The sequence below is a fragment of the Prionailurus bengalensis genome, chromosome A3 (assembly GCF_016509475.1).
Source record: "Prionailurus bengalensis isolate Pbe53 chromosome A3, Fcat_Pben_1.1_paternal_pri, whole genome shotgun sequence".
Lineage (NCBI taxonomy): Eukaryota > Metazoa > Chordata > Mammalia > Carnivora > Felidae > Prionailurus > Prionailurus bengalensis.
Window position 1 is genome coordinate 39,421,331 of NC_057354.1, and position 22,439 is coordinate 39,443,769.

General features: G+C 37.4%; 1 protein-coding gene across 3 annotated transcripts in view; it reads right to left on the bottom strand.

Annotated features, from left to right (window-relative positions):
* LOC122496585 (protein sel-1 homolog 2) overlaps positions 1–8,722 on the bottom strand; it is a 64,165-nt gene extending 55,443 nt beyond the window's left edge. For 2 of the 3 annotated variants that reach the window (XM_043602912.1, XM_043602911.1), the window contains exons 1-2: positions 8,615–8,722; positions 4,013–4,175 (exon numbers count right to left, since the gene is read on the bottom strand). In XM_043602912.1, the coding sequence (XP_043458847.1) occupies positions 4,013–4,175; positions 8,615–8,664 (213 nt within the window). In that variant the 5' untranslated portion in view covers positions 8,665–8,722. The remainder of the gene's footprint in view (positions 1–4,012; positions 4,176–8,614) is intronic. The other variant, XM_043602913.1, reaches the window with a different exon arrangement.
* Between the last annotated feature and the right edge of the window lie 13,717 nt (positions 8,723–22,439).

Consider the following 22,439-nt stretch of genomic DNA (forward strand, 5'->3'; position numbering starts at 1 on the left):
AAAACTAAAAGGCAACCAACATAATGGGAGAAGATATTTGCATATCAGATAAAGGCTTAGCATCCAAAATCTATAAACTCAACACCCAAAAAACAAATAATCCAGTGAAGAAATGGGAAGAAGACATGAACAGACACCTTTCCAAAGAAGACATCCAGATGGCTAACTGACACATGAAAAGATGCTCAACATCACTCATCATCAGGGAAATACAAATCAAAACCATAATGAGATACCTCACACGTGTCAGAATGGCTAAAATTAACAACTCGGGAAATAAGCAATGTTGGCAAGGATGTGGAGAAAGGGGAACACTTTTGCACTGCTGGTGGGAATGCAAACTTCTGCAGCTACTCTGGAAAACATTATGGAGGTTCCTCAAAAAAATTAAAAACAGAACTACTCTATAACCCAGCAATTGCACTACTAGGTATTTATCCAAAGTATACAAAAATGCTGATTCAAAGGGGCACATGCATCCCAATGTTTATAGAAGTGCTATTGACAATAGCCCAAGTATGGAAAGAGCCCAAATATTCATAGATTGATGAATGGATTAAAGAACATGTGGTATATATACACAATGGAATACTACTCGGTGATGAAAAAGAATGAAATCTTGCCATTCGCAACAACGTGGATGGAACTAGAGTGAATTATGCTAAGAGAAATAATCAGAGAAGTCAGAGAAAGTCAGGTATCATATAATTTCACTCATATGTGCAATTTAAGAAACAAAACAGATGAACATGGGGGGAAAAGAAGGAAAAATAACATAAAACACAAAGGGAGGTAAACCATAAAAGACTCTTAAATACAGAGAACAAACTGAAGGTTGCTGGAGGGGTGGTGGGTGGGGGGATGGGTTAAATTGGTGATGGGTATTATGGAGGGCACTTTAAAAAATAATTAATTAGTTAATTAATTTTTCAACTTTGTTAACATACAGTGTAGTCTACTTAACGAGTAGATTCCTGTGATTCATCACATACAACACCCAGTGCTCATCCCAGCAAGTGCCCCCCTCAATGCCCATCACCCGTTTTCTCTACCCTACAAACTCCCCACCCCATCAACCTTCAGTTTGTTCTCTGTATTTGAGTCTCTTATGGTATTCCTCACTCTCTGTTTGTATCTTATTTTTCCTTCTCTTCCCCTATGGTCATCTGTTAAGTTTCTCAAATTCCACAGATGAGTAAAATCATATGATATATGTCTTTCTCTGACTGACTTATTCTGCTTAGCATAATACATGGAGGGCACTTTCAAGGATGAGCACTGGGTGTCATATGTAAGAGATGAATCACTGAGTTCTACTTGTGAAACCAAGACTATACTATATGTTAACTAACTTGAATTTAAATAAAAAAATTAAAAAATAAATTGTGCTTCAATTATATGTTTACATTTCAAATTGACCCATAAGGACTGTGAACTATTAGTCTTTTTCTACCCATCAACTAGGATTATGTTTGCTACAGAGTAGGTGTCCACAAAACAACTAGTGGCTTAATTAACTAATTAATACTCCCACTGAAAAATAAAGTACCTGTTCACTAGTTTGAAAAGGAATTTGGAAATATCAGTTTTAAATATTTATTTATTTTGAGAGAGAGAGGGAGAGCATGTATGTATGTGTGTATGGGGGAGGGTGAGAGAGAACCCCAAGCAGGCTTCACCCTATCAGTGCAAAGCCCGTTGTGGGGCTCTATCTCACAATCCTGAGATCATGACCTGAGCTGAAATCAAGAGTTGGACACTTAACTTACAGAGCCAACCAGGTGCCCCTAGGAGATATCATTTTTAGTGTTGGACATGATGGTAACATTTAGTCTGTCTTGGAACTTTATATTTTTGATTAACCAAATATGGGTAATTAAAATTTTAAACTCTCATATTTTATTATAACATTTATAAATCTGTTTAATATTTTGTAAATATAATATTTTATATTTAATTGGGGTAAAGATAGTATTCAACAACTTAAATTAATTAAAATTATACAGATATTTAAAATGGTGATGTTGATATATATATATTTATATGGCAAGATGTTTATGGCATATTATTTAGTGAGTAAAGAGGAGATTAAGAAATAGCAATTAAAGTATCTCATTTTTGTAAGAAAATTCTACATCGTTATGGGAAAATTCTAGAATAATAATAATAGGAGTAATGATAATATTTATATTCTTTCTTTATTATGAATGATTACAAAGTTCCAGGTATGGAATTAAGCGCCTTCATACATTACTTTAATCCTCAATTAATTAATTAATCCTCAGTTAATAATTCCATTAACTCGGGGCGCCTGGGTGGCGCAGTCGGTTAAGCGTCCGACTTCAGCCAGGTCACGATCTCGCGGTCCGTGAGTTCGAGCCCCGCGTCAGGCTCTGGGCTGATGGCTCAGAGCCTGGAGCCTGTTTCCGATTCTGTGTCTCCCTCTCTCTCTGCCCCTCCCCCGTTCATGCTCTGTCTCTCTCTGTCCCAAAAATAAATAAACGTTGAAAAAAAAAATAATTCCATTAACTCATTCATCATTAATTGGTTCAACATTGAACATATATTTCTTGTCCCAGGCACTGTGCAGACTTATTAGAGATAGAGCTATGAACCAGATGGACATAGTATCTAGCATTTTATCATATCCTAACTCCAGAGATGAAAATTAGGGATGTTGTCCCACCCATCAGGGGTCTTCTGGCCCAGGTTCTGGTTCAACCAAACAAACATAGAGACTCATAGGCTACATTTACCATCAGTCTATTCAGGTGGATACAGCACAGGAATGATGGTCGCCCAGCAGGGCACCATCAGGCCTTCCCTTCTGTGGGAGTTCTTGCTGCAGTTCACATAGTCTTCCAGCAGCCATTGTCTTTGGTCCTTCAGATGATGACTCAGACTCCAGGAGGTGAGATCCATTCTGAGTGGGTTCAGGATCTTCATTCCTCAAGTAACGATTTCATAGGTACAGTGTCCAGGGTTCTCATGAGAATCACTACCACCATCAGGTATTTACAGTTAATTTAGTTTGTTTGCCCCAGTACAAAGGGAGTTTGCCAATCAGAAGTCATTGCAATCATAAGCAATGCTACTTAAAAACAACTTAAGATTTTACTCCTATTAGATTACCAGGGAAACACAACTAGAGAGTGTAGAAGGGGAAAGGATTTTGTTAAGGAGGGATCTAATAAGCAAGTGGCAGAGTGAATTAAAATTTACGTCTTTCTGACTCCAAAGTCTAGCTTCTGTAATTTACTGGATGATACCAAAAATGATCTCTGGGAGGAAAGCTTTTTAGACAGCTTTTGCTTTCTTCTTTATACTGTCTGAATTCTCAGACTTTTTTTTTTGTAATGAGAATGAATTTCTTTTGTAATCAGAAATAAATGTTTTTATTAAAAAGACTAACAAGATGAAAACAAGCTTTTGGTGTAACATTAAGTGAAAGTAGCCAGAAACAAAATTATATATGCATTTGTGTTGTGATTAAGATGATGTAAAAAGAGAGGTGCATGAGGAAGAAGCCAAGCAAAAATATAAAGCAGTCCTATCAGTAGCTGAGTCAGAATGGTTGGCTTGCGAAGGCCTGCTTTATCTATCTGTTTGTCTATCTATCTATCTATCTATCTATCTATTTTCCAGATACTTTATGAAATTCTTATGTTATTCTTTGAATAAAATGAAATGCATTAGTAAAATAGAAAAGCAAATTTAAATGTAACTATATTAGGGGTTCAGAGTTCTCAAATTATTTCAAAACATACCCATGGACCTAAGATGGGAGGCTGAATTAGAGAGCAGTTCTGTTCCATTCCTGACATTTACCGATGTAACTGGAAGAATTTGCCCAGGGCTCTTGCTATGTCCCTACGCCGATACTACTATTTCAGTGCATTACGGTAACTTTCCTAGGTCTGTGTTCATGTGGTAGAGTGGGAATACTATTGCCCAATTCCTTTCACATGTCATTTATCTACTATGTAAGGTTTACTTTTTGTTCAAAACTCACGTTTTGGGCTTTATATGATCCTTCTTTAGCCAAGGACTCATATAATTGGATAGCTGCTGTTATGTTTTGCATACCAAAATTTCCAAATAGCAAAGCATCGGCCATTTTCTCCATAGCTTTCAAGTTTCCCATGTTAGCTGCTTTGGCAAAGAATACATAGGCTCTGTTTAAAAAATATGAAGGTAGAGGTTTGATTATCAAAAATGAAATTTTCTGCTCCCTCCTTCAGACTACTTCTAACAAGTAGGACCAAGTTGTCATTGCTGCTAACAATAAAATTTAGCTGAAGTCCGTCACATCTATAGACCAGTAGGTTTTTTTCCAGCCCTACATTATCTAAGATGACAATTTCAAATATATCTGACAAACAGTGAAGCTGCTAAAAAGGAGAAATATGCTTCAAGCTTATTCACCAAGTGAGGTGAAATATTGAGGCCCTTGTCCTAAAAGTGAACTTTCCCATGGCCACCCACATTATAGGAGTATTTATTTTACAAACTGAACTCTGAAATATGTAAGAATATAATCAAAACCAATAAAAAAATAATCAAAACTGGAATGTCACATGTAGAGAGCTACTATCATGAAAACAAAAGTCCCTTTATATTCTGAAATAATTTTCTAAAACAGAACATGTTCTTCAGCACCATGTGGAAAAACAATAACCAAATAAAACCCAATGGTTATTAGGACTCTAAAGTCTGACTGCCTGGTTCAAAATCTGTGTCTACCACTTGTTAGTGTGGGAGCTTCAGGCAAGTTATTTAATTTCTCTGTGCTTCTCTCATCTATGGAGTAGGGATAATAATAGCACTAACTTCATAGGGTTGCTGAGAAGATTCAGTGAGATACTCCAAATGAAGTGCTTGGCATTAGTGCTTGGTACATAGTAAGCACTAAAAAAATTTAACTATGATGATGATGATGACAACGGTGACAATGACAATTGCATAAATTCTAAAGTTTCATAGCATGGCAATTGTTCTCCTGTAATTTGTGGGTAAATGGTGTGAAAGCTTAGTGACAGATGCCATAGGATTGCCTTATACTGTATTTTCTGAATCCCAGTCAGAAATCACCTGGATCTGATGTGTATAACAAGTAGTGATGGAGAGCCTTTCAAGGTCAAAACTTGTGTCAGAGACAGAGAGTACTTTTGGGGTTTATTTTTACTTTTATAATTTCCTTTTTGGTACCGGTAAGACAAGAAAGCAACTTCTACTGGTGACCTTGATTCCAATATAGGAACAAATACACGAATCTACCATTACTACAAACTCAGAAGGATCAGGAGACTCAGCTTTATGTACCGCCTGTCCATGCCAATGCTAAACGAATCTGTTCTTGGTGGCTGGAGCAGGGTAGAATGGGCTTGGACTGAATGATAGCTACATAGGCATTAGGGTTCTGGATGCCAACACAGTGAATAGACTCCAGTGAAACAAAAGAAGCCAGAGATTAACCATGGTCAGAGCAAGCTGAGATTCTGGGGACCAGAAGGCAAATAAGACAGAAGGTCTCAAAGGCCAGTGAGTACAGATGTCTGGCATCCAGGGGCAGGCATGACATCAGGACACAGATACCCTGAAGCCCTTCTGTCACATGGTTTGCTGCTGCAACCACATAGCCTGCTGGGATTAGAAGGGCACCAACATGGAACAGGGCAGAGAAACTTGAGATGGGCTGCAGGAGCCTTTGCTGATCCCAGGGGGCAGTAAAAGGTTGCAAAATCAATTCCTCTAGGTGTCTCTGGTCCCCTGTCAGGAAAGTCCAAGGTGACATAAGGAATACTAGAAGCAGGACCCAGGGCTGAGGAAAGTTGTTGGTACATTAGGTAGGATTAAGATCTGGGCTGCAATCCCCAAGATGGAAAATGTAGGAGAAACTGGGCAGCATTAGCAGATCCCCAAAAGAAAGTTTAGTTAGGTATCTGGAAAATTTCTAAAGAATCTGGTATTGGATGCTAAGGTAGGTGCTGGGGAAGAAGGAGACTAAATGCATCTCTAGGATACATTAGAAACCTGGCGTAGGGCAGCAGCTTACTTCCAAATCTTCTTTGTTAATGGAGAGTAATTCTTAATGACAGCTAACTCCGGCTATCTCCAAGGCTTCTTGACTCCTGCAGACAGGTTTGTGTCTCCCTGACATATGCTCGCTTAACATCTTTACTTCTAGCACTACTGACCATTTGTAGCTGAATGAATTAGTGAATGAATGGGGTCAAGATGTGGGTGTTGATGAGCCAAAAGTACTGGTAGCACCTTTATCTTATACAAGAAGTGGTGGACAAGGAGGGCATAGGATAGACGAATGAATGGGAGAGAAATGATTCCTCTGTGGTCAGTAGGGTGTTTTTTCTGTCCTCTGACCAGAATCTTAGAGATGGCTATATTAGATGTAATTGGCTTGACCGTCCTGATAACTGAAGGAATTTCACTCAGTTTGCCCACAAATTCCTGAAGTCTCTTGCTGTGAACAGATTAGGTTTCATTTCTCTATCTACCACCTGGGAAGGGTCAGGGGACTCAGCTTTATGCACCTTCTCATGTATCTATGCGACTGCAAAGATAAGCTGCTCTTGGGTGCTTGGCTGGCTCAGTTGGTGAAGCATGTGACTCTTGATCTTGGGGTTGTGAGTTCGAACCTCATGCTGGGTGTAGAGATTACTTAAAAAGAAAATCTTAAAAGAAAGAAAGAAAGAAAGAAAGAAAGAAAGAAAGAAAGAAAGAAAGAAAAAAGCTGCTCTTCCGGAACTCTTTAGGAAGGATAGGCTAGGCAAGAATAGCCTGAGATTGAATGACACCTAGGTAGGCATGTAAGTTCCTGCACTGCTGGATGGTCTGCTTTCAGAGCTGGGATTTCCTCCCATTCTTTAAGCCAAAGAGGAAGGCACCCATCAAGGTTAAGTGGATAGTTACTTGGGAGCTTCTAAGAGTGATTTTGTCCCTTTAGACTGAATCTAGGGTTTCCTTGAACTTAACAGGGTATACCTAGTGGGCCTTCATCTTGGGTTCATCTGCTATTAACCTGAAATCTGAGGGACCAGCCCCTTTCCAGAATTCCATTGTTCTCTCATCTAGGTGGGCTGGGTTGAGAATTCTTTATTCTTACTCCTTCATTCAGTGAGCACATGAATGAGCAGACTTCCATAGCAGGCCAGATTGCATTTTGGGGGGTCTGATTTAACCCCATTCTCATCATGATAGCCCCCAGACATGCTCAGCATGACACGCAGGTTTTGTAGGGGATGGTTTCCTTTGCTCTTATAAGGAGCTTCTAACTTTCCCTAGAGAGAGGTCCAACTCCTTTACCTCCTTTCTTGCTGCTTTGGAAGAATTACAGAATATTTTTGACCTTCCATTTACTCCTGTATAATTTGGGGATAATAATTTATGACTCTTAATTTCATTGTGAGCAATGAATGATATTCTATACATAAATACCCAGAACAATAACTAGCACAAAGAAGGAGTTTAATAAATGGAGGTTGTTTATAGTCGAGTGCCCCTTTACCCGCTATACTCTTATGCTCTTTTGGGAAGCTTTGAATTTTAAGAAAGAACTCAGGAGCTCTGTTGCTGCCCTGTCTAGGGTCGGCCACCACAGCACTGGGCTGCTTTCCCCGGAGCTGGTATGCCCAATTTGTGTGAAAACAGAAGATGTCTCCTAGTTGGAGGTACAGAGCCCATTCTTTTTATTATTATTGCTTCGGGACACACTTGTTTTCTTCTCTCCCACACCTTCTTCCTCTTACCATTTAGAGGACTAGAGATAAAAATAACAAATCTTTATCTTCTGCTTACTATGTGTTGGGCATCCTCCTAAGAGCCTGACTGCACTATCCAGAGCACAGGGAGGTTAAGTAACTTGTCCAGGATAACACAGCCAGTAAATGGCACAGCTAGGATTCGATCCCAAGGTTTTAATTAGAGACTTGAGGGGTGACCTCATGTTGCGTCCCTCTACTCTGGGGACAAGATATTTCTTCCTCCCCGTCAGACAAAGTAGACAAGGAAAAAGAGAAATGATGAACATGGAGTGAGACCATGTGGCCACAGCTTGGTTACGTCCCAGCTGTGTACTTGTGATCATCTCACTCACATCTTTGAATCTCTATTCTCAGCTGTTTACAGGGGGAACATGAAGCTCTTCTTAACTCATAAGGCTGTTCTGGGATATAATGGAATCACATACATGAAAGTGCCTTGAAAACCACAAAGTGCTCTATAAATGCTGAGTTAGGCAGAATAAAGCATTCTAAAACAACCACTCTAATTCAAATAACAGATTTTATTTTGTTTGAAATACCTAATAAATAAAAGTCAAAACAGAATATTCTTGCCTGAATACTTAGATCAGTGCCTTAACTCTGCATTTCACTTAAAGTGTAGGGACCACAATTTCATATACAATTCTGTTTGTTTAGGCTGGTAATTTGTAGGATTCTTTAAACATCAATTGATCCTTTTCAAAACAAAAGCTTATGGGCAAATAAACTTATTTGTTATCCCAATAAGCTTTTAACAACAAACGAGATTTTGAATTGTTCTTTTTTCTCAGCCAGGAATTTAAGTTGGCTTAAATAACTGGATAAAGACTTACTCTGCTTTTTGTTTTTGGCTTTTAGACTGCTGGAGAATCTTGATGCCCATCTTAAACAGCTGGTCTCCTTCATCTGTGAAATTTTTCTTTGCTTGCTTTCTTACTATATATGGGCAAACAAGGAAAAATAACATCATTTTTATGTTTTATATTTTATTTTTTTAAATTTATTTTGAGAGAGAGAGAGAGAGAGAGAGAGAGAGAGAATCTCAAGCAGGCTACATGCTGTCAGCACAGAGCCTGACATGGGGCTCAGTCTCACAAACCATGAGAACAGGACCTGAGCTGAAATAAAGAGTTAGACACTTAACCAGCTGAGCCACCCAGGTGCCCCATGTTTTATATTTTTAAAATAATGTGCTGCCATATTAGTTTGGGTTTTTCTTATGAGGGGGTTCAGATGAACCTCCCTAATATGTGCCATTTTGGCATGTGGATTATTTTGAGCTGAAGACATTCAAGGCTGGAAAGACTCAAGAAGAGCTTTTTACCTCCCCCTTAACTGCCCATAAGAATTTAGATAGAGGGCCTGGTCCAGGAAGATAGCTATCACCAGAGATAACCATGCAGAGTATGGGCTAGGTGTGGTAAGATAGGGGAAGTTGGTAGGTCATGTTTGTTCCAATTCCTCCCTGTCCTATTGTCTCTACATGGCATGAAAATCATTTGTTTATCAAACATTTGCTCTTCCCATCTTCCTGTGAATTGTCTTCCTTCCCTTTGAAGCCCTAGTCCCTTACTTCCTCAGGATGGTTTATAAGCCTTACTCACCCATATAAAATTAGATTTGTTTTTCTATTAATTTGACTTATGTCAATTTAATTAAAAAACCAACCGAAAAAACCTCCTTTCCTCCTTTACACTCTCCTTATTTTTTAACCTCTGCATTTCAAGATCACCTTGGTTTTGTTCAGAAGATAAAAGCTGTCTACAAAAGTATCCTCTTCCTGTCTTTTGTTAAAGCGTCTGGAGGGTGGAGGAGATAGAAAGATGCTTCTGATGGTAGGAAGGAGAAGGATGCTCCCCAGTCTGGGAAAGTGATGCAAGGTTCCACAAGTACAAAGCAGGACAGAAGGTCTTCAGGGAAGGGGCTGCTTGGTGTACTCTAAAGAAATGATCTGAGCACCAAGGTCTCATCTTGCAGACTCCCTTGTCTGAACATGGCCCATAAACCTGAGAGCTATAAGATTCCAAGAGAATATGAGGACCAAGAAATGGACATCGCCTAGATATCTAATGTACATCTAGGATTGGAGGAGAAAATCTCCCTGAAAATTTTGCTCTGCCCAAGGCTCCATCCTCCTCCCCAACAACCTTTCTGAGACCTTGGGGAAAACACAGAGAGAGAGTACCAATAACAACTTGCCGTGTTGGGAAGAGGGCTCAGAATTAATTTTATAGGATTTAAATAAAGAAATGGAATTTTACCTGGTACAATAATATTTCTCAAACACTTATATAACACTTCACAATTTTCAAACCATTGTCATCAGTTTACAGATGCAGAAAGCTATTTGGAGGGAGAGTCAGCTTTACAGCTCCTACTACACCCACACAGTGCATGTGCACATGTGCAACACACACACACACACACACACACACACACACACACTCACACTCCCTTCCACATCACAGTGCCTCTTGAAGTCCATTATGACACTCAGTGAAACCTCTGATTAGGTGAAACATGCCTGAAACCATTTAAAAAGAGAGGCATTTTGAGGTTTGATGCCTCATTAAGAAGACTACAAAAATCTTTAAGTGGTTCCTGTTTTTCTTCTCCCTGACAAACCATCAGAGTTGTTCAATTTCTTTTTTAAATTAAAAAAATTGTTTTAACTTAAAAGTTAATTTGCAATTATTTCGAATGCTTCAAGTATCCAATCAATTCAGTAACACCAGACACTTTTAGTATCTAATTTTTGCTTTGAGTTATATGTTAACTATAGTCATGACTAAAGAGGAAAAAAAATGGGGAAAAAACCTACCAATCTTTGATTTGAATAGCAGTTTCTCTTATTATCATGCTTTCAAAGAGCAAAAATCCATTTTGAAATGTTGACTCTGCATGCACATACATATGAGAAATGATACACCATTACAGATTTCCACCCATGGTTTTTACTTCTATTTGTAATTCTATTTTTGACTTCCCAAATGTACTGAAATAACAGTTTTCTTTACAATAAGAGGGCTCAATTATCAAATAAAATTCTCTTGACAACACTTTAATTTCCTTTTTATGGTTTAACAATTTCCAAATTTGGGGAAAGCATAGTCAGGAAATGACTCGAGGATATTATTCTGAACTTGACGTAAAGAACCTTCCTGAATCCAGAATCTTCTTCTTCTTCTTCTTCTTCTTTTTTTTAAGATAATTTTTGAAGTTTATTTATTTATTTTGAGACAGAAAGAGGGGAGGAGAGGTGGTGGGAGAGGGAGAGAGAATCCCAAGCAGGCTCCCTGCTGTCAGCACAGAGCCCACTGTGGGGCTTGAGCTCATGAACTGTGAGATCATGACCTGAGCCAAAATCAAGAGTTAAAAATCTGCCCAATCGACTGAACCACCCAGGTGCCCCAAATCTGGAGTCTTCTCAACAGCCAAATAGTGGATGCCTGTTGTTCTTTCCTGATAAGGGCTCGAAGCTAACCTGAGTGGTGGTAGGAATGAGCATCAGGAGTAGAAGAGGGCACAGTATGCCACAGTGCCAGAGAGCAGCAAGTATGGGAAGTACTTCAACTAGATGGATTTGTATTTCAGTGTTTGCCAGAGACATAATTTATAGAAAGTTCTTGACATGTTATTACATCCGCAGTCTTAATTATCATTTCATACCTAACTTGAATACTGTTATGGGCTGAATTGTGTCCCACTAAATTCATATGTTGAGTGTATCTCAGAATGTAACTTTATTTGGAGATAAGGTGTTTAAAGAGGTGATTAAGTTAAAATGAGGCCATTAGGGTGGGATCTTAATCCAATATGACTGGTGTCGCTATAGGAAGAGAAAGAGACATCAGGGAGATGCAGGCACTAAGACCATGTAAGGATACACTGAGAAGCCAAGGAGAGATGCCTTAGAATGAAACCAACTCTGTTGGCACTTTGATCACAGACTTCCAGCCTCCAGAACTGTGAAAAATAAATTTTTGTTGTTTAAGCCACCTTGCCTGTCGTATTTTAACATGACCTCCCTAGCAAACTAATACAGATGCCAACTCTGGATTACATGGAAAACAAGCTGCTCTTTCTTCCTACTGGAAGGGATGCACCCAACTCAGCTTCCTATCAGATCAGTGGCTACCTTCTAAAAATAGGAGGGCATGTAATTTCCCATTGGCTCCCAAGGTCTCCAGGTGCTGGACATCTGACTTGCCCAGGCAGCTGGGTGCCCAAGTAGTCCACCTCTGACAAGGTCATTTTATCATGATTATACTCTAGGTAGGCAGTGTAGTAGGTAGACTTTCCATGTGTCCAGCAATCCCAGGACCCAGCTCACCTCTCTGTAAGATGATGGGAGAACTGGAATTCTATGTGTTCTCTTGCTGACCCTTCATCTATAAAATTCTCTAATGAAGTCTATTCTTTAATCCCTATAACCTGTTTTTGTGGCATTCAAGAAAAATCCTCTTGTTGATAATGAATTCCAAAGCAAAGCTTTGGAACAAAAAGAGCTCGCTTGCTGCAGATATTAATGGAAAAGGAAAGAGCTGGAAACAACTTAATCTCTGTCATTCATACATTTACTTGTCCATTTAATTGGTATGAATTGAATATTTATCATGTGTTAGACACAATGCTAGATATTGTGTTTCCAAAGATGATGGAGACACTGTTTGAGCCTGGCAGTGGAGATAGACATGTTTGCCAAAAACTACAATGCCATGTGGTAGGCACTCTGTAATAAGGCACTATGAGAGCATAGGAGCCTTCTTTGTAAGCAACAGAAACCCAATATTATTGACTTAAGCAAAAGCAACTTATTGCGAGGCCACTGAAACTCATAAACTCACTGGGGTAGGTCTCAGGAATCAGAGCTTTCTAGAAGCAGAGACAGATATTGCTATAGGACTGGATTGAAATCCAGTCCTTTTAGGATCTTCCCCTCTTTGCTCCAGACTCCATGGCAAGTATAATGGGTCTATTCAGGGAAGACAAAGGTTCTCATTACATTCCTGTAAGAATATATCCACTGGGGAAGACTTAATTCCTTAAAAAGAAATTGAGAGGGTGAGAAAAGTAAAATGGATGATCAGAAGCGACCAAACAGCAAATGCCCGCTTAGGCACTGGACTCTTGCTAGGGGAAATAAAAAAAAATCTTCACAGATGAAAAGACACTTCAGATAGTTCTTGAAAGGAGGTAGGAGTTTGTTGGGCCAAGAAGATGAAACTGGCATTCCATTTGGAGGAAACAGTCTATGCAAATGAACCAATGAAAAAATGATGGGGGGGCAGTGTATCTTAGATGAAGAATGATGGTTTGAGAGTCATGTTTGGTCATGTGGTCCAGACTGGTGGTGGGAGTAAGTGATATTGAGGGGAGTGTACAGAGGGCTGAGAAGGGAGTGGGGAGAGGGAACAGAGGTCATTGTGAAGGTGAAGGCAAGCTTGATATGGGAAGAGAAAGAGCAGAAGTGGCAGGAAGTTGGCTCTGATCAGACAGAATTATTTTGGAGTTTGAAATTATATTGATGAAATAGGTCTATATGTGGCTGGTAAATGACTGAGGAGAAACAGAAACAAAGATTACTGGAATTGTGGAAGCCTAGCAAAAAGGATAAGGTCTTCAACATGGATAGTTAGCCCCTGCAGAGTGCTGGTGGCCTGTAGCCATTGACTGACTGATGTAGGGGTAACAGCGTAACCCCTTGCCTACAGGGAGGGGGAAATCCTCTAGTGTTATTCACTTGTAAAGCCCTAAACTTCTCCTGAAACTCTATCTTTGCCCAACTCCTTCTCTTGCCCTATCCTGTATTCCTCACTCTCTTCTATGTTTCATCACGTCTAAAACTTTAACATTTAAATTTAACATTTAAATTCAAAAAAATAAACAAATACCATTTAAGTCATCTTAAAAAGCAAAGAGAAAAATATTTGTATGTCAAATTATAGTTATATTAAAAAATGACATGAAGGATCATTGAGAGTTAAAGGAATTAACAATTAAGCTAGGAGATGGATATCTTTTAGTCTGACTAAAAACCAGGTGCTTTCAGCATTAAAATGATACAAGCAGATAAAAAAAAGAAAAATTTTCTTTCCCTTGCAGAAAATCTTGCCTACACAGACACTGCATCCTTCTTATTTAATTTCAATTGTATTTAATATAAACCAACTTTAGTTTCTGATTTTCTGAATAATGCATCAGAAGAGCTCTTCACATTTGCCCTTAATGTCTGCCAGGAAGATACAATCCCAGATAAGGAGGGAGAATAATGATCCATTACTAAAAATAACATTCCATCTAAGAAACAATGACTCAGCAAAGAGTTTAGTCAGATAAAGATGTGATCAACTCAAATGCACTTGGATAAGAGCACAGATATTTATAATAATCAAGTTTATTCACACTGTCCCCAGATCATTGTTGCCAAACATAAATACCTTCAGTGGTATTGCTAGGAAATGGCATACAAATTGTGTTGTAAGTAGAAAAACATTTTCTCCTCAAATATCTACTAAGCAAAACTTGAAATAACAAGGATTCTGACTTTCAAAGATTAATTCACTACCCCAAACTTTTAGCAGAAAGAAATATGGTTTATAAAACAAGTGAAGAACCAAAAGCAATAATTATTATATTATAATAAAAGCTAACATTTATAAAGCACTTAGTCCCCAAGCAGTTTTTTCACTGTGAGAGGAGGGAACTATTATCATTCCTGTTTTACAAATGAGGTGATACAGGCCCAGAGAGGTTAAGTAACCTGTCCAAGGTCACACAGTTAGTCCCTGATAGGCAAGAATTCAAATGTAGGCAGAATGACTGCACAGTCTGCTCATACTGTTTGTCAGAGCTACACAATATGCAGAATTATGTGAGGAACACAAATTTACTATCAATTACTGAAAAATTTGAAAAATGAGTTCAAAATACACTTAAAAATAAATGTATTGTAATTGAAGTATTTTAAACGATGAATTTATTTATAGTAATACTTCTTTTACCTGAAATTATTATTTTTTTAATGTTTATTTATTTATTTATTTTTTTAATTTATTTTTGGGACAGAGAGAGAGCATGAATGGGGGAGGGGCAGAGAGAGAGGGAGACACAGAATCGGAAACAGGCTCCAGGCTCTGAGCCATCAGCCCAGAGCCCGACGCGGGGCTCGAACTCACAGACCGCGAGATCGTGACCTGGCTGAAGTCGGACGCCTAACCGACTGCGCCACCCAGGCGCCCCAATGTTTATTTATTTTTGAGAGAGAGAACATAAGCGAGGGAGGAGCACAGAGAGAGAAGGAGACACAGAATCTGAAGCAGGCTCCAGACTCCTAGCTGTCAGCCCAGGGCTGGACACGGGGCTCAAACTCATGAACTGTGAGATCATGACCTGAGCCAGAGTTGGACACTTAACCAACTGAGCCACCCCGGTGCCCCTTTCAGACATTATTAAGAAATGTGTTCATATAAATAATTTTTTCCCATTAGATGAGTCATATCCCTTTTTATTTTGACTGTTTTCTGATGGAAATGTGTCTAAAAAGTATACAATATATTCCTCCGCCTTCCCCAACAAAAGATAATGAGCATGATTTAACCTGGTGTTGATGATTTAGAGCATCATTATGCACACCTGACCATACCCAGACTAGTTGATTTAGACATCATTACTTAAGACTGTGCTTGTAGGAGACCTTGGATAATGGAAAGCCCTTCAGCAATGAGTGGGAGCAAAAGGGACAAGAGAAAGATGGTGATAGGCTGTATTCAAGGCCCTGTGAAGGGTTAAGAGTGCCTGCTGGCTGGCTTAATAGTTAGCTGCACTTGCTAATTTGCAACACCTTACATTACTGTTTCCCAAAGCATACATGAGAAAATTGTAAGTGGTACACACACAAACTTTAACATTTTGATAGTTAATATACTTGATATACATTCATCTATAGATTCTATTTGTGGCAAGTGGCACATCTATAGATTCTATTTGTGGCAATTAATTTTCATTTTTTTTCTCTGAAAAATTAACCATGAAATATTTAGGACATACAAAAAATCCAGAAAGGAAAACATACTTCAACATAACCTTTCTATTTCACATAATTTAACAGATGGTAACATTTTGCCCTGTTTGTTTTAGGTATCTAAGGAAACAGAATGGAACAAATACACTCAAAGCCTCCTCCCAACATAATCCCAGTGTTCTCTCTTCAGAGGTAGCTATTGTTCTGAAGTTACTATGTAGTCCTTTTACTACATATATGTACCCAATATTATTTCTATACTGTAAAACCATACATATGTACATGTATATATGTATATAATATATATGTATATATTATATACATATATATATACTTCTGCAATTTGCATTTTTATCTTATGAGATTTATATGTCTAGATACAAGTAGGCTTCATTAATTCATTTTAACCAGTGCCAATGGTCAAAATTCTTTGTATGACTAAACCAGTTTATCTATTTATTCCTCCATTATTTACCCTACCAATTCCACAGATACTAACTTTTTCCACTTGAATGCTACAAAAACCAGTTCTGCAATGAAAATCCTTGCACACATTTTCTCATACAGATATGTGAGAATTTCTGTAGGATATATTTCTAAAAGTACATATGCCAAGTATAGCATATAAGCATCTTAAACTTTACTAGATATCACCATTTTGCTCTTCAAAGAGGTTGCACCAAACATACATTCCCAACAGTGATGTATAAGAGTTCTCATTTCCTTAAATTCTGGGTTGCTTAGGGGTTATCTGATCTTTTAATCTTGCCTATCAATGTGAAATGATAAATCTTTATCAAATTTGAATTTCTGCAGTTACTAGTTAAGTATATTTATTGGTTTTTTTTCTAAGAATTGTATCCTTTGTTCAGTTTTTAAATTAAAAAAAAATATTTATTTGAGGGAGAGAGAGGGACAGAGTGTGAGCAGGGGAGGGGCAGAGAGAGAGGGAGACACAGAATCGAAAGTAGGCTCCAGGCTGCAAGCTGTCAGCACATAGCCCAACGTGGTGCTTGAACTCCTGAATTGCAAGATCATGACCTGAGCTGAAATTGGACGCTTAACCAGCTGAGCCACCCAGGTGCCCCTTTGTTGAGTTTTCTACTTGTTTTTCCTGTTGATTTGTAGGTGTTTTTTATACAACCAATTCTTTCTTGGCTCTATTTGTTACAATATCTTCTTTTAACGTGTGGGTTCTTTTCACTCTATAATTATAAATACCTATTAAAACTTTTAACTTTAAGGTAGTCAAATTTATGAATTTTGGCATCATGGTTTTACTTTAGTCTTTTGTAAGAATTCCTTTCTTATATTAATATCTTAATGTTTTTTAAAAAATTATTATTAAAGTTCTGATGTTCATATTTAGGTCATTAATCCACCTAGAAGTTACTTTTGTGTATGAGGTGAGAATGGGATCTGATCTTATTCTTCTTCCAAATGAGAATCAGTTGCCTGCATACAATGTTTATTTTTTCACAGCTGATTTGTAATACCTCTGTCATATACCAAATTCCCCTATATATATGGGACCGATTCTAGACTCTTTTCTATTTTTTTTAATCCATATGTCAATACCATATGTTTTATACAATATAATTTTATAGTAAGAATCTAATGGGGCAAGTTCCACTTCTCATTCTACTTCAAAAGTATATTGGCTGTCTTTAGACTTGTTTTCATATATACTATTAAAATTAGCTTATTAAATTCTATGAAAACCCCTTTGGGCAATTTTGAAACTAATTTGGCAAGAAATGATATCTTAAACTTTGAATCTTCCCATTCAGAAACATAAAGACTCTTCAGTTATGCAGGTATTTTTTATATTATTCAATAAAGTTTTATGTTTTTCCACTTCTTAAACATCTTGTAGATATTTTGTTAGATTTATTCTTAGGTACCTTTAGTTTTTATTGCTATTTTAAATAATATTTTAGCAGTTTAATTTTCAGTTGTTTTTTGTATCATATACAGAAATGCTATTGATTTTTATATATTAATTTTAAATCCAGCAACTTTGCCAAACTCCATTAATTTTCATGGTTTAATAGATTTTCCTGAATTTTTCAATATCAACATCATATCGTTCTGGTGAATTATTCCTTTGAAAACTATGTGATAATGTTTTCTCCCTATTTATGGCTTTACCTTGAAGTCTATACTGCATAAAATATCAGATTTCTTTTGCTTAGTATTGGCTGTGATATCATTTCCATCCACTGACTTTCAGTCTTTTTGAGTTATGTTTTAAGCATATCTCTTTCAAATAGCATATATCTTTGACATTGTCTTAATCTAAAGGTCTCTGTCCTTCAACTCTTAGTTTGTTTCTGGGCTACATTCAGGGGAGTATCTTCTGATCTTTCTCTAGTTCATTAACCTGTTCTTCCACAGTATCTAATCTTCTGTTTAAGCCATTCACTTAATTTAAATGAACATACTTTTCATTTTTTTTACTTCTATTTGGTTCTTTTGCACAGATGTCTACTCCTTTTTTCATGATACCTCTCTTTTTTCTTACGGTTTCTTAACAACTTAAACATATATTTATTCCACAATTTTTTCCACATTGTTGTTCTACTATATCAAGACTTGGGCATGCTATGTCTTATGTTGTGCACGTGTATGTATGTCGGTGCATGTACATGCAAACTGACTCTGAGTAGATTTTTTGTTATGAATAGATTTTTAAATTGGTGCAATTTATAAAATTTTCTTGTAAGTTCATCCTCAACAAGGCTTTTTATGTAGGAAATGTGCAAATGTTTTTCCAAACTGGTTTTGTGTTGCTTCTGTCAGTTTTGCAGACTTATCATCTTACTGATGGAAGGAAATTCTTATATGTGAACATATTGACTTGAAATTACCAAAAAAAAAACCAGGTAGCATAAATTCAAATTCAAATCTGTATAAGGTACAGGGCTGTGGTGTAGGGTTTTTCAGGGAGATGTTTTTCCCTGTGAGAGCCTAAATAGAGGAAGAACTTCCTCGATATCTGCCTAAAATGGTAGGTGGCTTATCTGTTTTTTCCTAATATTCCTTTCACTGCATGCACAACTCTATAAAACTCTCAGTTTTATTCATAGCTCTTCATTCCAATTGTCTTGTCAAAAATCCCAATGTGTTTTTGATTTTCCCAGCCTGGGATTTAAAAATCCAAGGCTCATGCATTACCAGCTCTGATCACAGTCTGCCAAAACTGTGTGAAGGATGCGAATTCGCATCCTTATTTTTCATCACTTCTAGCACTTGAGGATTTCAGTTTCCTGTGAACCAGCTTTGCATTAAACACACACACACACACACACACACACACACACACACATACACACACACACACAGAGTGGGGAGGGGGGAGTTTGGTATATTTTAGGCATTAGTTTTAGGTATTTATAGTAGCAGGATTTTCCTATTGGATTAGCCTACCATTTTGCTAGAATAGGAGAGATTTAGTAATTTTCTTTTAAAATCAACTTATTAAAAACCACTCTGTTGATTTAAAGAAAAAAAATCAGCAATAGGAAAGGTATTAAATGGTGTGCAGTTTGGGTTCTCTGATAAGCAGACTCTAAGAGTTCAGGGTGTTTATTAAGAAGCACCCCTGGGAAGCACTCCTGGGGAAAAAGTAGGATTAGGCAGAGGGAGAAGCTGTGATGCAAGGCTAATGAAACAGTTGACTGGCCCTCCATCTCAAGTTAGGATGAGATGGTCAGGACTTTATATTCCTGAATAGATTAGTCACTGGAAATTGGCAGCCCTAGGGAGGAGGTATGACCTCGGGGTACGTGCCTCTCTGCACCTGAGACAGTCTCTTCACTGCTGAAGGCTGTCTGTGAACTACACTTCCAGTAATTGGGCTCTAAGAATCTCACTGAAGGGGGGATATGAATGGCACTTCGCAATGTCCTCCACATACATTCCAAAGTCAATAAAGTAGAATACACATGATAAACTTAGCCAAATGGTCACAGACCCCAGAAGTGATAAAAAAGAATGCCAAGACAAGCTTAAAGCAAGATTGCAAGGCAAACTTCTCCATTCAAGAACATAGTAGTGATCTGGTCTGATCACCAAAATTAATGATGATTAACTCCAAGAAATGCCAGTAAGGACTTGTCAGGAAGGACTTAGAAGTAGTGTTCCAGTTGCCAGCAGGAATATGCTCCATTGTTCCCAGTGCATGATTAATTATTGATTTGTCTTGCTAACAATTTAATAAAGGTAATTAATCTATGATACTCAATTCTGTCTCAGAAAAAAAGGATTGCTATTGAAGTTATAGTGAAAAGATACCTAAAGGGAAAATGAACATGCCATTAAAAAAAATGGAATGGATGTGAAAGCATTATGTTCAACTGTAAAACAATATTCAAATATACTCTAAAAATGGAAGGCTCTCTTATGTTTATGTAGCACTTATAGTGTAGTATATTGCAAAGAATGCTGAAATTGGAGTCAGAAGACCTGATTTTATATCCTAGCTTTACATAAAAAGAATTCAACTCAATTTAAATCAGCAAATATTGATTCATATTAAGTATGTGACAGATACAATGCCAGGCACAGATCTTGCCTTGAAGTAATGGTAGTGCAAATGCTATTGGTTATTATTTGACAAATTCTAGGTAGGGGGAAAATGGAAAATGGGTAAACAGTTTCTCTCTTTTAAAAATGTGGAGAAACATATTCATATTCTAGAAACAGCTTGATGTTAATCTCTTTGATTTCTCTAACAGGTTATTATACATGGGTTGTAAGCCTTGAGTTAAGGAGATGTGGTCACTAAGAATTAGGAAAGGTTTTTGATAATGTTAAGTTAAATCTCCTTTCTTGTATGTGGAAGACTAGTAAGTCTTGGGAACAGCACTTTTATAGAACACCTATATTCCATCTCTTATGATATCCTATGTGTAAAATGCTGAAGTGGGAACTGAGTGAGAACAGAGTTGAACAAGGTTTTTAGCCAGCTTGATAACCATGTATAACCTATATTCCCAGTTTATTCTACAGCTTGTAAAGTTCAAACCCTCCCTCTAGAGAAGGTTACTTCTCCATGGCTTTCCCTACTTTCTTAATTCCTGATTTGAGAGGTACTGTTCCTGGACTGTCTCACAGTGACCCACAGTGAAACCAACAACTCTTCAAGTTGTCTCAAAAGAATATTCACTCTTGAAAAGCATTTGTCAGGAATATAGATTTTTACCAATGATTTCATAGAGCAGAATGAAAGATGATTAATTCTAAGAACAAAAACAACTTTTAATGGTCAGCTTAGGCATCACCAATTTTAAAATATCATTTGGGTTCCCCTAACTTTGGAGTTGTGCTGGTTTCTCAAGTTAGCGCAGTCAATAACCACCTTTCTGGATCCTTAGGTCTGCTTTCTCCCATTGTTCTCCCATTCTCTCTTCTTCTTACTTTAACAAAAATAACAGAATTCTTCTCCCTGGCTCTACAGTGCAATTTCTTTCCATGTGTAAATATTTGGAATCAGATGACACCAGGCTTCTGTGTTGAGTTGGAGGTAGGGGATCAGGAGGGGATGTTTATCTCCCTTCTATCCACAAATGCCTCTTAAGGTATCTTCCATAACAAGGGCAGTGCACACTGTACAAGGCATTCCGGTAAATACAGTTTTATTTTCTCAACCTCATCACTAGATTTTTATCTGGTTGATCAGTGTGTAAATATAATCCTAGAGATTTATGGTAAATTATTGTGGGCTCTAAGCTCTAAATTTGGCCGTATCTTGTTAATTCCTCTAAAAAAACTTGGGGTAAAAGATTGGAAGGATGCTGATCAAAATTTTGAGTGAGAGAAAATCAGGAGAGAATAGCTTATTAATTAATTGATGTAATCAACAAACCCTTTATTAAACTTTTTCTCAAAGGACTCAATTTAAATGTGCCATTTATTTCCTATCAGAGCTCTACCTGATATTTCAAGTCCATGCATGTCAACATTTTTATGTCATATCTAGAACTCCTCAACTGAGCAGGGAAGCAGCCTTTTGGAGTAAATGTGGGAGAAAACACTCTTAAATATTAAGGCAAAACAATTAAAAATCATTATCAAATAAGACTCACATAAAAAATTATCAACTAGAATCAATAAGAGTCCTCTGGAGTCCCTTAGTTCTCAATTTCTATCTATTGGTCTTATTAGCAGTGACCACCCTTCTACATGTACTTCTGTCAGGAAGAAATATTTTTCTAATTTATGTAAATCTTCAGACTGTTATAAGACAGGGCTTCTCAAATGTCCTTGGAACATTCATGTAGTCAGTGATGAATGCATGTAACACTCTCTAGAGGTCTGGAGAACAGGAAGGCATTTCTTTGAAGTCTTCGTTTTGATATCAAAACATGAATTTTGAAGTCTTTTGCATACATTATAGTTGTGAGTTCTAAAATAAAGATGTTTGCAATTATTTACTATTATTTACTTCCTTCAAAACCTTCAAGTAAATTTGGTGGTCAGGAAATTGTAGCATCTTTATCATGTAATTCAATATTTGCCCAAAGCCATTTTCAGGAGCATGACGTTAACATTTCTTCATTATTGTCACCTTACTTTTATGAGAAGCATATGGCATAATGGCTAGAGGACTTTGGCACCAGACCATCTAAGTT